This window comes from Symphalangus syndactylus, chromosome 2 (assembly GCF_028878055.3).
Source record: "Symphalangus syndactylus isolate Jambi chromosome 2, NHGRI_mSymSyn1-v2.1_pri, whole genome shotgun sequence".
NCBI lineage: Eukaryota > Metazoa > Chordata > Mammalia > Primates > Hylobatidae > Symphalangus > Symphalangus syndactylus.
Window position 1 is genome coordinate 50,688,695 of NC_072424.2, and position 17,774 is coordinate 50,706,468.

Here is a 17,774-nt window from a genome sequence, read left to right on the forward strand (position 1 = left end):
TTCTCAATGTAAAACTGCCAATTCTCAGAGTGTCACTGAAAATACTAGTCACTGACAAGTAAGAAAGTCAGGCTCTTATAAAAGAATTTGTTATATAACTTGTCCTTCAGGGTTACCCAAAGTTAAACAGCTTTTAAAAGCATGTTTAGGTTTCGAGAGGGAACACTGTCTCCCATAAGATGCACTTCAAATACAATTTTTATAAAAAGCAACCTGTGTAATTAAGCCTTCTTTGGGGGATAACAAAACCAATCACTGAGGAAGCCATGTTATTTATACCAAGTGATCTCTAAAATGTTTAGCCATAATTTCTCATTACTCCAATAATACTAATGGATACAGAATCTATCCTGAAAGACTTGATTGGCACAATTCTGCTAAATTTAAATTTGATTTTTGAAAGTCTTTTCCCGTGTTTTACAATATTTGGGGAACATATACAGCTTTAGAGAAAATACATCAAAGAGCCTGTCCATAGTTAGACATCTGTTTTCCCTAAATTAGGTCTCTCTTGCAAGTTGTGTCTTGGTTAATATGTGTTAAATCCTTTGAAGCTTTAAAAGCCTATGATACTATAAATAAACACATCTGAATCACCAAATGGGAAAACACGGTCAAAAGCATTACTTCTGAATTTTTCTAATCAATCTGCTTAACCCTCTGGGATCTTGAAGTTAAAAGACAAGGCTACAATGACAACATATTTATGAGATTGTGCCAAAAAAAGAGATGGATAAATTACTTTTCCTAATGGAGCTCTAAATATTTATGAGTAAATATTCATTAAAATTCATAATAAGTGTTCAGGAGAAGCAATGCCCAGGAATATTAAGAAACTTGTATTTTCGAAATCTTAACATGCAATAACAGAAAATGATTCACCTGGCTTAATATGCATCTACTACTACTAATAAAAATGTAAATAAAACTGAGACCTTTGCTACTTAATGACAGTTAAAAGAATGCTGATTCTGAAAAACACAAAAATTGGTTTACTTATTTTAAAAAGAGTACATAATTTGTTCTTATAGTGTTTCACAACCACAGTACGCTATTGAAATGTGCTTAATTTTTATTTATACAACCGTACAAAAATTGCTAAAATTAATGTTTTTCACTTCTTTACTTGAATTCCACTAAATTAAAGTTAATACTCATAAGTTTCATGGAAAATATAGTTTGCATAACTTAGCATTCAAGCTGTTCTTGCTGACATTTAAAGAAGGAAAACACAGTTAACTTATTTGAGAACTTATTAAAGAAACCTGGTACTTAAAAATATAGTTGACTAGAGACAATCCTAATGATCTAGTTACAATCTCTATGATCTAGTTACCATAATTATTACATATCTTATTAGTGAAACAGAAAAGCAAAAAGCACCAAAATGCTATTTACTTTGTTCCTATAAATAATAATTTACTTACTTTAATTGTCTTTCATTCTCCATGTGTATAAACTACACACTATTATGATAAAGGAAATTCATATTTGTAGAAGAGATAATATGATGTGTTTTGTTATGATTCAAAATTGCTTCCAAGAGCCAAAAACTTAATGCACTTAAAAAATACTATCTAAAGGCATATAAATCATAAATTTATTATGACAATAACATTTTTCTCACCTTGAAGTCATTTAATTTCTGGTTCAGTTTTGATCTTCTTATATCATTATTTCGATGCCCCCAAACTACATTCATGGGCTCTTTAAAACTGTCCAAGAAATGTAGCAGAGAGGGAAAAATTGGCTTACTTTTAGAACGAATAATTTAAAATAGGCCTATAAAGCAGTTTGTGAAGACTAAGATGATATGGTCTTTCAGCTTTCAACATAAAAGAGGGAGTTAAAACTTAAACAAAGTACTATGAACATTTATAGTCCCTTGGTTAACTTTTTAAGCCAAAGGATGTGTTATCTTTGTTAGCTTTGTTAACTTTCAAGCCAAAGGATTTGTTATCTGTATGGCAATTGGAGGAGGAGGCCAGATGTAGAAGGCTTAACTGAATGCTGCAAAATTGGGTCAATAGGGAAAGGGAGGAAAAACTAAGTGGGCTTCTCCAAAATCCCAGTGTTGACTGGTGATTGTTACAGGAACATGGTGTGGAGCACAGAACATGGGCTGTGGATTCAAAATCTGGTTCTGCCTCACAGCAGCTTTTTTACCTTTGGCATTCAACTTAACCTCTTTCACTCTATTTCAATAAAACAGGGGTGAAAAAAACCTTCCTTGCAGTTATAAATGTGTTACTATAATTACGTGGTGATGCATGCAAAGCAGTTACTTAGTAAATGCTGCCTGAATGTTGAAGAGCCTACAGAGCAAAGTGGATGAGAACAAGTTCCCTGGAGAGGGATCTGTGTCTCGTTTCCTATTCTATCATTTACAAAATGAAATACTGACTGATGAGAGGCCAAGTTTTTAATATAACTTTTAGCTTTTTGGTGGGAAAATAAAGATACTAATAGTTAGGTCTCAGGTTGTTGTGAAAATATAATGAGATAAATATGTAACACTTTTAGTAGAGTCACTGACATAGAGTAAGTGCTCAATATAGCCTATCTACCATTAGTAATGCTTTGAGTATTTTACACTTCTCTTTATGTGACTTTACAAATATATGCTGTAAAATTAATAGACTGGTTCCCTATAGGGTAACCAACCATCCTCGTTTGCTTAGAACTGTCCCAGTTTTAGCACTGAAAGTCTTCCATCTTGGGAAAACTCTCAGTCCCTGACAAACTGGAACCACTGGTTGTCCTACAAGTTCATCTACAGTTAATCAAAAATAAACCCTAATGAACCCCTTAGCTTGTGTACTGGTCTTCATTTATCCGGGATGTACTCACAATAACCTGAATTCTCTAATAAGATAGATCCCAGCAAAGATAAACTTCGGCTCACAGAAGTAGGATTTCTATGCTGTGAACTTTTCCTTTCATTTGGGTTATGTGAGCTTAAAATACGATTTTAATGAAATTTCTTGAGCTTGCTTCTATTCTTTCAAAATTTTGAGAGCCACGTTCAGTGGCTAAACTGTGTTATCTTAAATCCCTAAGGAGAGGCGCAGCATTCTTTTTCTGACCTATACTTCCTGGATGCATTTTGGGATGTGCTTCTTTGGTTATTTCTAAACTGTGGTCTATTCTGTGAGGCATTTCTACATCCTGTTTTCAAGGAACGCTTGGAGAGGTGATGACACTTCTCAGCCAGGACACACTGACTGTATAAACACATAAACTGACATGCTCTGCAGAGATGCCCTAAATGTGCATATTTCATGCAGACTTTAGGTTATACTTATGGATTTTGTTTTGTTTTATTTAGCTAGGTACTGCTTTTGCCTAGTAATATATATGGAAAGAGCTCTAAATGAAGAATTATTATATTTTTCTTTCTTTTGGATAAAGGAATTAGATCATGGCCCATTTCCAATATGAATCTAATACTTTTAGCACACTAAAATTTATCCTGCAAATCCAACTACATTCTTCTGCACCTAAGTAAAAGTACATTGGTCATTCTTGTACTACTGAATCTAATGTTGTGTTTTCAATATCTGATGTAAAAATGCAGCAGGATGGCTAGAAATCTATGCAAAATCTATGGCCAAAACATCTTGATCTCACTGAATTTTTTAAATTTTTAATTAATATATGTATTGCCTAATATATCAGACACTATGCCAGAATAATATATATATGTATAGTGCCTGAATATAAATATTGTTAAATACATTTTTATAAATACAGATTAAATATGTAATTGAAAATGTTCTCTTTGTAATACCGAGATACATAACGCATAACTAAGTATGCTAAGAGTGAGAAATAATATATCTGGGATTTGTACTTACTAAAATAGGATACACCAACATGTAGTGGAAAAGGTCGAAAGTAAAAAGATCTGGGTTTGTAGTCTACTACTGACAAGCAGTTTGGGCAAATGTCATAATCTCTCTGAACTTGTGTCCTTATTCATAAAATAGGAATGATGTTACTTTCAGAACTAGCTTTGAGTTAATTTGTTGTTACTATGGGCAACAAATTAATTCAATCAGTCCACTTTCAAATATTGAAAAAATGTACTTTTATTAAATTATACAGAATTATATAATTATTAAATATAATTAACCTTATCACATTAAGTTGAAAACTCATGTTCAAATAGTTAATTATCAGGCCAACAGCAACTCTGAACAGAAAATGGTGTGGGCAGCATATGACTGTGGGGGGAAGCCTGCAACCTATTTGAAATTCAAGTGCAAAGACCAAAATGCTGAATGGTTTTCTTCTCCTATGACTCTCAGAAAGATAAAATTAATGGGTATTTTAACAGTATTGAGGCAAACAGAAGTAACATTTAGGCAGCAGCTTCTCAGATGTATGACTGCAGCCAGGGCCAGAACATTCACTAAGGTTACCACTATCTGGAAAGTAAAATCCAGAGATTTTCTACTTTTACCAGGTAGTACCCTGAATAGAAGAATTAAATCTTTTATGTATGAGAGCAGGGGAATGCAAACAAACAGAAACAAAGAAAATGTCATTTTCCTAGAAGAACTGTTTTCTAGTTGTCAGTGTAGATAAATTTTAAAAAAACCATTAATTTTAAATAAAATTTTTTAAAAACATTAATTTTAAAGTAATCTTCTCCTCTTTGATATGAACATAGAATATGAAATAATTAATATCAAATACACTACAAAATCATTTCAGGAAAATAGCTACCTGTTAATTTTGCTCATTATTTCAATAAATACAGTTATATAACTCTTGTATATTATATTTTTAAAAGTAACAACATTAAATGGTTAAAAAGTTATGTTAATATTTACCTTTTGTGGAAGAGTTATATTTTTCTTGTTCTTCAATGAATTAAATGCACATAATGATGGAAACAAAAGAAAGAAATCAGCAAATTTATAGTTAGACATGGAAATGTGAATTAACACAATGGCATGAATAATTAAAATGCATAACATATAATGTGACATGATAAATTGCAATGAAAAACCATGAGTTCCCAAATATGGTACTAAAATTAATCAAAGAAAGAATGAATACAGCAATTTAAAGATTTAAAATGAAACAAAAACATTGGGAAATTAGTATGTTTGGCATTTGAAAAATATATTCTATATTATTTTTTCTTTCCTTTTAAGAGCTGTATAAAATTTCAGTACCAATTTTATTAAAACATCTTAACTTGAATCCATTGTGTTTTTTTTTGGAAAAGCATTTAAAAGCATACTTAATTTTCATAACAAAAAATTTTATCATTTCAAAAATGAAAGTTCATATGATAAAGGTTCATATGATAAAATGAAATTTAATTTTTATCTGATAAGCAAAAAATAAATTCCATTTTTACACTTTGTTTGCACCATGGAAATTATTCTGTAACATTTTCCCATGAAAGAAAATTCTAATTTAAGTAATCCTTTTTTCTTCTCAAATTAATTAGATTAAAATACCCCAAAGTAAAATTAGTTGTTTTGTAGAGACTATACTTCTTAGACATTTTATAAGGCTTTATATCCATCTCTTTGTTTTATATTATTTACAGAGCACTAATGGCCTGTTTCTATATTTCTGAAGAGGAATATCATTGGAGTTTTAGGTAGGTGATATAATAATGGAAGATATAAAGCATAACTAACACATCATTTACTGTTAGTTTGTGAATCATCTCTAAATCCTTTAAAAGATCCAGGTGAGCACAAAAAAGTTACTGGTTGGCTTCAGAAATCCATTTTTATACAACCAATTAAGTTGTCTTCAGCCTTACTCTACATAAGGGATATGCTGGGATATTGTGTTGAAATATAACCAGAAAAATTTTGTGGAAGTCTTTGCTTTCAATTATCACATACCATTAGAGTTACTTAAATTATAAGGCTACTTTTTCAAGTACTGTACCTCAAAAATCTGTATTGTGATCACCTCTTTGTTTTTCCCCTAAATCTACTTTAACATAATCTGGCTCTATGTAGCAAATAGGTTAGCATTCTCAATTTTTAAAATAAACTTTAAAACACCTTTTCAAAAATTGATTAAACATGTGTTTCCAAATGATATATTAGCCTTTAAGAGATACTGCCCTTATGGTATAAATAGAGAGTAGTATATTTGATTTACAAGAAAAAAAAATACTTCCAGTGAAACAGTCAAATTGTCCTGGCATACATTCCAAAATCAGAAATGTAGATAACTGTACCCAGAAACGGTATATGAATAAAATTATTTTATAAGTGCCTCAAGAAGTTGTATCAGTATCTAGTAATCTAAACCATTTGAAATATTTGTGCTTACCAATCAGCTGTTTATTAAATTATTTCTAAACAGAAAATCACCCTTTGTTAAAAATTAAAAAAAAATGGGAAGGAATTCAAGTGCAGTAGGGGCTTAACCAATTGTAATAGACTGTGGTCAGCATTAATCTTCATGGGAGATGGAACTAAAGTTTAACAAATAATATCAAAATAATAAAATGACATAATTCTATAGCCTTAAGAACAACAATGAAATAAATCTTAAATGGAACATGCTAAATCCTATCTAACTCATAAATCAAATTAAAATTTACTTTTTTAAACATATTTTAGGACAAACAAAGCTGTCATGTGGACTGTTCATTTTGAAATAGAACCATAAAAAGATGATGGCAGACAGTATAATCATTTACCAAAAGTCCCAAAGCACATATTTATATCATAAAAAACACCAGGTCTCTTTTATTATAGAACATTTAGATATATAGATATATAAAATACATGCTTGTTGTCACATTTTTTAAAAGCTGTATGTATATAACTCTAAAGATCATATATTTCAGGAAACTCAACCAAAATGTTTATTAGTGTATTTGTCATATTAAATATCAAAATAACTCCACCAATGTAGTCATTCCCTTCTTCCCACCTCAATTCAATCCTTACAAATTGATGATTTCTCTGAAAGACAACTGTGAATATGAATATCATAAACAGTAACATCGATATTAACAATAGAACATGAGCTTTTTTAAAAAACCAAAATCCAAAATACAATACAACTTATTTTGTGGAAGCAATTCTTATTTCTACAGAAATAATGTAACCACAATCTCACTATAGGAGAGTTATATGCAGTACCCTTATATGCTTTTGAACCCATAAAATGTTTTATTTGCAACTGGAGGAAATGCAAAGAATTTTAGGAGCACATGACTTTTAGAATATCAATCTTTAGCAAAATATGATCGGTAAGACCGAGTTTGTAACTGAACACCCACATTTGTAGTTCTTTCAGTTGTGCAACAGGAGCTCATGAATAGATAATTTAAATAAACACCAGCTTTTGTTTTAAAAAATAAATTTTAAAACAATTTCATCTGGGTTATTGCCAGATTAATTACAAATAATTTTAAAATGTTCCCAGAGAGGAGAGGAAAAATGTTAAACATGTCAATGAATAATTCCAACAAATTAACTGCTATTTTAAAAAAGAAAGTCAGAGTTTCACAATGCATCATATTTTCATGATTCACTAAATGAATACCCTTTTAACAACCCTGAAAACTAAAGCATGGAGTATCAATAGAATATATTTTTAAAAATATAAACTCAGCGTTTATCACACCAATGTTACTCTATTAATAAGTTGATACCTTTAAAAATCTACACTAATTTTTCCATAATCAAGTATTCTGCAAGGCAATCTATGCCACATCAGTCTTTGAAACAATGCATTTACCTTCTGAGATCTTTGACATATCTGGGATACATTCAGTAAATCACTTCAATTAAGTGAGAAAAACATGTACCCCCGTACCCTCAATATAAAATGATATGCAAGTTTTCCATCAGCAACAATAACACTGCTGAAAAAAAATATTCAAAGTGTTAACCTTTCAGTTGTTTCATAGGGATGAAGGTTTTTAATAAATATCTTAAAAGTAATTATACTGCATTTATATTACAATCCAAAAGTAGAAATTATTTTAGTAAATTGCTTACCAAATCCCTGATTAAAAATATGTGATAAAAAATAATGATAACAAGTCATTTCACCTACTAAGATATGTGATAGCACTTTAGGTCACATGAAGAACACTATTTTAACGTAGTGTCTAAATCATCTAGCTCAGGTAGTTTAGAGAATTTAGTTTCTACTAAAATCAGACCATATACATTCTGTCTCTCTCTCTCTCTCTCTGTCTCTCTCTCTTTCTTTGTTGCTCAGAAAATGAAACAATAATATATGCATAAAATAAGGAAATCTTTAAGCAATATGAACTGCTGAAGACACTAAAACATGTGTTCTGTCATTTTTTTCATCATCAAACTTAAAATATAGGCTACTGCTAATCAAGTTAAATTAAAAAATTAGTAAAGGATTCAGTATGATTAAGTGTTTAATTTTTAAAAAATCTTTTAAAAGGTAAAATATTCTTTTAACACATAAAATGTCATATTGTAATGAGATTTTTAAATTTTATTTTCTTCCTTTGTCCCTTTGGAATAAGATGTTTCTAGGCCTACATCCCTTCTGTTAAATGACCATCTAAAATTCAATCATCCAGCAAAACTCACTCAGCAAAAACTGAGTGCATGCCATGAACCACTGTCACTAGGTGTTGGGGATAAAACTGTAAGAAAATTAAATTTTTAGGGTGCAGCAAACGACATATAATCAAAATACTATCCATTTAATAAAAGGGGTATAAATAGAGGAGGTTCTCAAATCCAAGATTTTTGGACAATGATCTCTCTTTATCGGATACCTTGTTCTATACTGCTGCTTCTCACTGGCACTTGTGGGAGCTGTCTTCCCCTGCGACTGCTGAACGATGTGTCTGCTGGAGGAGATTGTGTTGGACTTCTCTGTCGGTGCATTCTGCAGGCAAAAAGCAAAGTGGGCATGAAACAATGAAATTCCAATGTGGTCTGACAAAAATCTTTTCCTCCTTTCTGTTATGGTTAAAATAGACATAAACCTCCTCACTGGGCCAATGGGAGCAGAATCAAACACTTTTTATGATATGTGTAAATGGAATATTACAAAAAGGGGTTAAATGAGATAGGGCAATATGCACCACACACAGTTCTACATAATGAATTCTTAAACTGAGCAGAATCCAATTCACTTCTTTTCATTAACATTCTATTAAGTTGTTCTACCTGGGCAAGTTATTCAGTTTTGGCAGAACTGAACCAAATATATCTAATTACAGCCTCTGGATCTTAACAATATGGATAAATGAGGTAAGAAAGGCTGTTACCTAAACTGCTACTTTTAAATTGATATCGACTATAGAATTATTTATAACTGATAAGAACTCTAGCTGCAGACTTTTATAAATTACCATTCACTTGCACTTTATTTCTAAATAGGAACAAATTTGAAAGATATTTAAAATAATCCTGGACATATGTTACGAAATACACTGGTTCTAGCATTAAAATTACAAATAAAAGTTTGAGAAGTGTGCCGATATATTACTACTGCCCAGGATTAAGTGGACTTCCATCTGTTGGCATTTAAACACTTTTCAAACTAAAGAACTTTAGAACACTCTAACACTTTACTGAACACATATAAAAGATTTTTAAAATTTCCTCTTACACTTTTTAAAGTAAGCACACATTTAACTCCAGGTAATTTATCATAAAAATTTCACATAATTAAAAAAATTATATATGAATATGCCACAAACAGATGAAAGGACGTAACACAGCCAAATTTAATTTTCAATGAGAGCTAATTGGCAGAAACTATAGAATACCACCAGCACAGTGAAGATAGATGCAACTAATAGAGGATGTGGGAGAGATTTAAGTGTCACAAAGAAAGGATTAAAAGTTATGGTGTCAAAATGAGTGAAAGCTTCGAGTGCTCAGGAAGGTACAACACCACACCAACACCCGGAGGCAGGACACGAATGCTGAGGGGGACACTGAATAGCGACCTTGTCAGAAGCGGAGAAGGTGGCGCCGACCCTCCAGGGACAAGGTGGTGCATAGAACACAGTGTTCTGATACTAGAGTGCTCACTCGACCTTGAGCGAGCAGGATGTTTTCCCCTAATGACTGGCTGATCAGTTGCTCTTGGGGCTGCATGTCCCCTTCTAGAAAGACATGTTGGGAGAACCCTAAAACATTAGGGCCAAAAAAGATCTTCAGTCAGCAGGTTCACATTAACTTTGATACCAACACATTTGTCCAAGGAAAACCTGGTTACTCGTACATGACAGTAATTTCAAAGAAGAGAACCCATCACGCAATTATTGAAATGGAATTCAAATCAAACTGACAAGTTATTATTGCAAATGTGAAAGCCATGTGGTTTTTAAAGACTAATTGGTGTTGCTCTAATGTAATAAACCTTTTGTACGTTCCACCAAGGGCAGAGACTCCTGTCTCTATGTTTTTTTTTTGTTTTGTTTTGTTTTGTGTTTTAGAGCTGTATCTCGAGTGCCTACAACATAGCTGCACAGATAGCAAGAGCTCAATAAAGGTATGTTGCTTGAATGAGTGACTGTAATTAGGAAGATGAATACAGGAAAGCTTCAAGTGCTTGCCTTCAAGAAGAAATACTGTAGGCCTCTATATTTTTACAATGTTCATAATTTTACTCTGTAATAAGCAAGACTATGCCAAAAACAACAAAAGAAGCCTGCCTTTTGAGGTTAATCTAAGTAACAAAAATTAAAACAATATAAGGTGGAGAATGCTTCATTAATTATACATCTGATTAAATATAAATGGCTTGAATATGGATAAAAACATGTTCTCTCAGATATAACAATACCTGAAAATGTACGTGTCCATATTTTGACAACTATATTACTATGGTGTTTAAAATTACTATAAAGCCAATTAATGAATTAAAAATAAACAACTGATGTTTATATATATGTACTTATTTTTTAATGCATGCTTTTGCCTTTTTCGTTGATTTTGGTATACATTTTAAATAAAATGCATGATTAAAATACCTAGCAGGTATTATTTTGACAGAAAGAATAAAATGATACCTCATCCCTTTTAAAGCAATACTGTAAAATTCACTTAGTGACTAAAAATGTGTGAGAATAAAGAATACATATTTATCATCAAAAGCACATAAAGGAGTGTCATTCAACTTCTATTCAGATTGGCAATTTTTCTTTTAAGTAAAATGATTTTTATAGCTATAATGATTTTGATTCTGAGTATCTTATTCATTTAAGAACAACAAAACAGGAAAATGTCACGTTGAAGATAACAAAAAGATGTTCAGCTTAGGTCTTTAATAAAGGCGTATTTTACTTTCTTGAGCTATAAATTAATGCTTTATCACATCGTAATTCAAACGCTGAAACCTGGGCTGTTACCTCAATTTGCAAATTAAAATAAAAAGTAACTCATAGTGTTCTACATATTAAAACTGTTTATTCCAAATTGGCTTTTGACATTAACTCAACTACATAGAATTAATTTCTATGGGATGGAGTACATGATCAAGTCCTTTCCAGTGTTGAGAGTTTTATCTATTATTCTTTAAAAGTCATTATCATGACAATAACTTCAACCTTTGTTCAAGATACTCTTTCTAAACGTGGCTTACAAATGGAATTATACAGTTTTCACCTTAGTACTGAGAAATTTCATGGATATTACAATTTCACTTAAATCTTGCTCCATTCCTTAAAGCAATTCACAAGCACTAAAAGAAAAACTCAAATGTGACTTGAAATGCAAATAATTTAGGTGAACTTTCTGTGGCATCAAACTAAATGGCAAAAGTATAAAAAGCAATTTCAGGAGCAAATAAATGGCTTCCTGGGTGAATATTCACAGCTCAACCACATATAGCGTTCCATCTCCTGAGCTACGAGGCTTGCAGGGTCTGAAAACAGCCTGTAATGTTTGAGGTTAATCGTTTAGCACAAGATACGTTTTTTTCTTTGACATGAAAAGTCCCTCAATAATGAAAGTTCCTGCCCCCAGCCACTCTGTAACAAGCATGAGATCATAGACCAAAGGAGAAGCACAGAAAGCCACTTTGCCATAGGAAGAAAGGAATGTGTTGGCAATGCTGAATTATGGAGGGGAAGCTGGGTAGAGGAAAAATGCAGAGCTTAGAGAGAGAAGAGCAAGGTTTTGCAGAGGAGAGATAATAGAACCAAGTATAGTTTATTTTTAGGCAAGAGGAAAGTACAATTAATCAAGAAATTCTGAGGTACAGAGTGTAAAGTTGAAAGAATCCAGGCTGTTGTGCCCTGATCTTTCCAATGAAATGGGATGTGCTAAGAATGTAAGGATGTAAGAAGAATGACAGAGATTTAGAACAACCTGTTAGAGAATGAAACAGGGAGTATAGGATGGATAAATAACATAATAGTAACAGCTATTCCTTACTGAGCATCAATATAGGGTCATCTATTCATGCCAGGAACTGAAAGTGTTTGTGCGCATATGCAGGCATGCATGTATTCATGCATATTATGTATCTATATGTTTATACACACAAGTATATATCTTTTTGTATTCTCACAAAGAAGTGTTATTACTACAGTTTATTATTGTATTGTATTGTATTGTATTGTATTGTATTGTATTGTATTGTATTGTATTGTATTATTTTATGACTGAGGGTCATAGAGTGACCTGGAGAAAGATAAAGAGCTAAAATGTGGTAGAGGCAGGATCCACACAGGTCTGTCCAGCTCCAATTCTTGCTCTGTTTTCTGTCCAGTGAGATAGGATTGTTCATGTATCATGAAAAAAATGGTAATTTCACATCTCAGGATGTACCATGAATCTTTTAACACAAACCATATGTCCAAGTATCAAATTATTTGGCAAGACTTAACAGAACTGTGTTTGAGAGTTTGTGGAATCAAAATATATGGACAATGGTATTTAACAAATACCTACTCTATTATGTATATTTATATCTCCTCATTTTTAAAAAATGAGGTTTGCGGCCACGTGTGGTGGCTCATGCCTGTAATCCCAGCATTATGGGAGGCTGAGGCGGGTGAATCACTAGGTCAGGAGTTCAAGAGCAGTCTGACCAACATGGTGAAACCCTGTCTCTACTAAAAATACAAAAATTAGCCGGGCGTGTAGTGCACACCTGTAATCCGGCTACTCAGGAGGCTGAGGCGGGAGAATCACTTGAACCCGGGAGGCAGAGGCTGCAGTGAGCCAATATTGTGTCACCGCACTCCAGCCTGGGCGACAGAGCAAGACTCCGTCTCCAAAAAAAAAAAAAAAAAAAAAAAAGAGCTTTGCAGAGCAAAAGTTTAATTCAAACTTATGTATGCCTGACTCTAGTTCACCATCTTCAAGTATGTATCTAAACATTTACCACTAAGTTCAATCCATGCCTACTCTCCTTCATCTAAGACTAGAGTTTTGATTTACACTTAAGTAAAACATACTTCTCAATAAAAATGTGAGTCTTCAGTCAGACATTTTTGTTGCTGCAAATGGACTTGCAGTAAATTGCTTCTACCAAAGCCTAAAAACAATGTAGTTCTGTTATTTGTTTTTGTTTTTAAACAACTTGTTAAAGGATGGACATGTATGTGGTATTTAAGGTCAAATTTTCAAAGTGGTTCCTACTATGCTGGTCTCTTACAGGTCTGCACAGGCACTTTTGCAAGAACACACCATAAAATGCATATGTAAGCAATTCTAAATAGTAGTCCAAATAAAGAAATAAAGCATCCCCAAGTTAGAATGTAGAGTGTAGTTTCTACAGGAAGAAAAGTCACTAGAATGGAATGCAGAAATGATGGGCAGCAGTTCTCACGGGTGAATTCACATGAAGATGAAAAGCTAGACTTTTATCTTATCAAGAAGCTTCCCAAGGAAATATGATGCATTTCTTTAACTGGCTTGACACAAAAGATATAAATCAGTTCTACTTCTCTCCTAACGACACCTGGTCATCATCTCTTTCAAAATATATTCTTACAAGGCTATCTGTCATGAGGTTACATTTGTTGACAGCAATAAAAGGCCTTTAAAATTATGATCATTAAACAGCAAATTTTGCCAGAAACCAATGCAAAACTGTGTAGTATGACTCCTTTTTGGAAGGTATCAACTCTCAAAGGCCAGGAGTCAGTGTCCAAAGCATTTATACTGTGTCTTCGGTTCACGTGTAGCTAGAGGTAAATTCAAGGTATCTTCTTGATAGCTCTTATTCATAGATAACATAAATTAGAAAACCCAGGCCAGTTCTTCTTTTGTAACCTGCTATTCAACAATTCACAAAGAAACTAGGCATGTAGTTTACACTCTAATAAAAATCAATGAAAAGCTTTAATTATAATCAAACACATCTAAAAGGTTACAGCTTTCTACTTTAAACTATAAGCAAAGGCAAGGCAAGAGTACTATGAATATGATTCGTAAGTGTCATACATTTGAAAATGAAAGTCAATCAAATCCTTGCTATTCTGATTGGAGGATTTGTGTTTATCCACAGATTACATTTCAGAGTTGCAAAGGCAGATGCCTCAATATCACTAATCTGGAGTTAAGCACCTCCAGCTGACACTGACATCAACTATCATTTTCTAAAATAGTATCCTATTGCCAAAAAAACTTGTTCACTGATATATCCTTAATATATAACTACATACAGTAGTCACTCAACTAGCATTTTTTTTTTTTTTTTGAGATGGAGTTTTTCTCTTGTCGCCCAGGCTGGAGTGCAATGGCGCAATCTCGGCTCACCGCAACCTCCACCTCCCAGGTTCAAGCGATTCTCCTGCCTCAGCCTCCCGAGTAGCTGGGATTACAGGCATGTGCCACCAGGCCCAGCTACTTTTGTATTTTTAGTAGAGATGGGGTTTCTCCATGTTGGTCAGGTTAGTCTTAAACTCCTGACCTCAGGTGATCTGCCTGCCTTGGCCTCCCAAAGTGCTGGGATTACAGGTGTGAGCCACCATGCCCAGCCTCAACTAGTATTTTTAAAAAATGAATGAAAGAATACTGAATAGAATTAAAAGAATACAACTTCAAGGAAAAGGTTTAATCATGTCAAAATAATTGAAATTGTGTAGAGGGGGGCTGAAAATGATGGTTGAAGATTGAAAATTTATCTAAGAAATTATAGTTATTTACAATAATGGTAAAGAATTGCAGTTAACTGAGCTGGGATTAAAGACTGTGAAAATACAAAAATTGTTTCATCAAAGGCTATCTATCTATCGATTGATCAATTTCCTTCCTCAAAGTCCAACTCCTTTTACTACTCAACACTTTTCGTGAGTCCCCTGTATCCTTATTCCATTGTGAATCAAGTTCCCTAAATAGTCAATTATCTCCATAGACCACTGCCCAGAAGTAAATTTCATCTCCCTTTTACCTATCATATCGCTTGATATGTCTCACACCTACTCATTTTTCAGATTTCAACTCAGTGTTAACATCCTCTGGAAAGCTTTTCCTTTTTGCTACTTGCTATTTTATTACTTGAACTTAGCACATAGTTGGTACATATCTGTTAGCTGAATGAATCACTGAATTGCACAAATTCTATCTCTACTAGGCCTACTGAGATAGCCTGGCTGATGCCTTGCATCTACCCCTAGATCCTTTGATCCACCCTCCAAAAATCAGTCAAAGTGATCTATAATTTTGGAACTCAAAACTGATCCTCTACCTCCCATGTTTAAAGCACATCTGTGGCTCACAGATCAATAAAGAAGCTGAAATTCTTTAGCATGATATTAACATGGCATAGTGATGTCATTCATTTAACCTCTCAGAATTTCTCCAATTTTATTTTCAGGCCTCTTTTCTATTCACTGAATCCTGTTCTCCATCCCAAAACTGGTACCATTTCCCCAAACTCAAGATAATATTTCCAATCTTAGTGTTTTCTCACATTGTGCCCTCTTAGAATACTCCACTCTTCACACATACTTTTACGTATCTGGATTTAGCTCAAGGGACATCTGTTTATGAAGCATTTCCTAATTTCATCCTTACTGCACAACTTTCCTTGTGTTCATACTGTACCTGTGCATGCCTCTATAATGAAAGCTATAATACTTGAATACACTCATTCATTTACATCTGTGTCCCTTTACATGCTCTCAATCACTGCTGGATAAATGAATGGGTGAGTGAATATATGTTAGTTGCAATTCTTAGGTCTTTTAACACTATGTTAAAAAAAAGTGTCAATATGTTGTACCTAAAAATACTTAAAATCTTTGTGGAATTGGACAAATTGCAAACAAAAGGTTAGCAATCCCTTATAATTTTACATTAACTCAATGTATATCCTTGGTTATACCAGTAGAATATTAGAATATACATTTGTAGAAAAGTGATTTTTTAAAAAGATGGCATTATTTAGATAAATAAGACAGTCAATAATTTGCATATTCCAGGCACTACATTCATTGGTAACATTTAAAATGATATCAGAAACAAAATATTAATGTCCTAATATGTATATAGGAATGAGTATGGATTTAACCCTTATTAGTAATCAGAATGATCACTAACAGAAATACATAATTATTTTTTAAACCCTAAGATTTAAGAACCGCCTTGAAATTATCCTTCTCTTACTTCTTCAATGAGATCATTTCCATTTAGGGGTAGGTTTAGTTACATGAATGCCTTTAAACATCACAATTTGTGTTTAAGAACTGATCATGTAAAATGAGAGTGACAGCACCCCTAAACATATTCATAAAATGGAAGATGTCAGCACACCACAACACCAAGCCTACCTTTCTGCATCAGAGGCAGTGCCTTTCCTAGTCTGTTTTTGGATGCTAGATCTTTCAGACTTTCTGGAGTGCCTGCGGAATGAAATGTTAAACACAAAATATATGATGAATAAAGCCACATTAACATCATACAATGATAAACACAATAGACATGAAAAATGGCAACTATATTACCTAAATGATTTTGTCAGTCAGTACTTTTCAAAACTAAATAAACAAATAAATGAATGAATGAATGAATAAAATGAAAACCAGAATTGGTGCCAAGTGGAAGACACAAGTTGCCCAACAGAAGACATGAGAAGCTGACATTTCATTAGTCTAGACAAGTATGTCTAAAACAATGATCTAATATGAACCCCTACTGAGCAACTCGGCCTCTGCTGATGAGCAAACAAATGCAATGGTGAAATGTAATAATGATAAATGTGATGATGGTAATAGTTTAGGTGCTGAAAGGCTTCAAAGGGGTGAAATGCCCCCTACTTTTACAAGTTGAAACTTGGTGCTACAAAGATTTTTTTTGTTTTGTCCCCCACAAATTGTGAAGAAAGAAAAATGCTACAGTTAAAGACGTTTTATATAAATGAAAGTATTTATATAAACTATTAAAATCATTTAAAAATTTTTCATAAAGATGCTTTTATAAATTATATAGCATTTTTAAAAGCACATAGCATTTTAATCACATTACAAATCATAGTCCCCAGTTTATTCTACTTTTTAAAAGTACATATGTGCACTGAACACTTGAAATGCATTTTTCCCACAGAAATAATTTTTCTATAAAAAGTTTGCTTCCCCACAGCAGCTTACATATGTCTAACTAGCCTAAAATGTCTGAAGTACCATATATTTTAAATAAGTAATGTAAAATATTGTGGTCAAGAAGCTCACACTTACTACAAAAAAAAGAGAGAAACCCTAAGAATGTGTATTTAATATTATTAATTATCTACAAATTAAGCTTATTTTTCTTTACTGATATCCCTTCCTTCCAACAATGTTGAGAAAAATATCTGTCTTTACTTATTAATGT

General features: G+C 32.7%; 1 protein-coding gene across 50 annotated transcripts in view; it reads right to left on the reverse strand.

Annotated features, from left to right (window-relative positions):
* Positions 1 to 17,774, reverse strand: part of RIMS1 (regulating synaptic membrane exocytosis 1) — a 531,588-nt gene that overhangs the window by 108,928 nt on the left and 404,886 nt on the right. For 15 of the 50 annotated variants that reach the window (XM_063630499.1, XM_063630385.1, XM_063630352.1 and 12 more), the window contains 3 exons: positions 16,736 to 16,807; positions 8,768 to 8,880; positions 4,839 to 4,868 (listed from right to left, as the gene is read on the reverse strand). In XM_063630499.1, the coding sequence (XP_063486569.1) occupies positions 4,839 to 4,868; positions 8,768 to 8,880; positions 16,736 to 16,807 (215 nt within the window). Of the gene's footprint in view, positions 1 to 4,838; positions 4,869 to 8,767; positions 8,881 to 9,952; positions 10,136 to 16,735; positions 16,808 to 17,774 lie in introns of all 50 variants that reach the window. The other 35 variants (XM_063630408.1, XM_055256434.2, XM_055256460.2 and 32 more) reach the window with 5 other exon arrangements.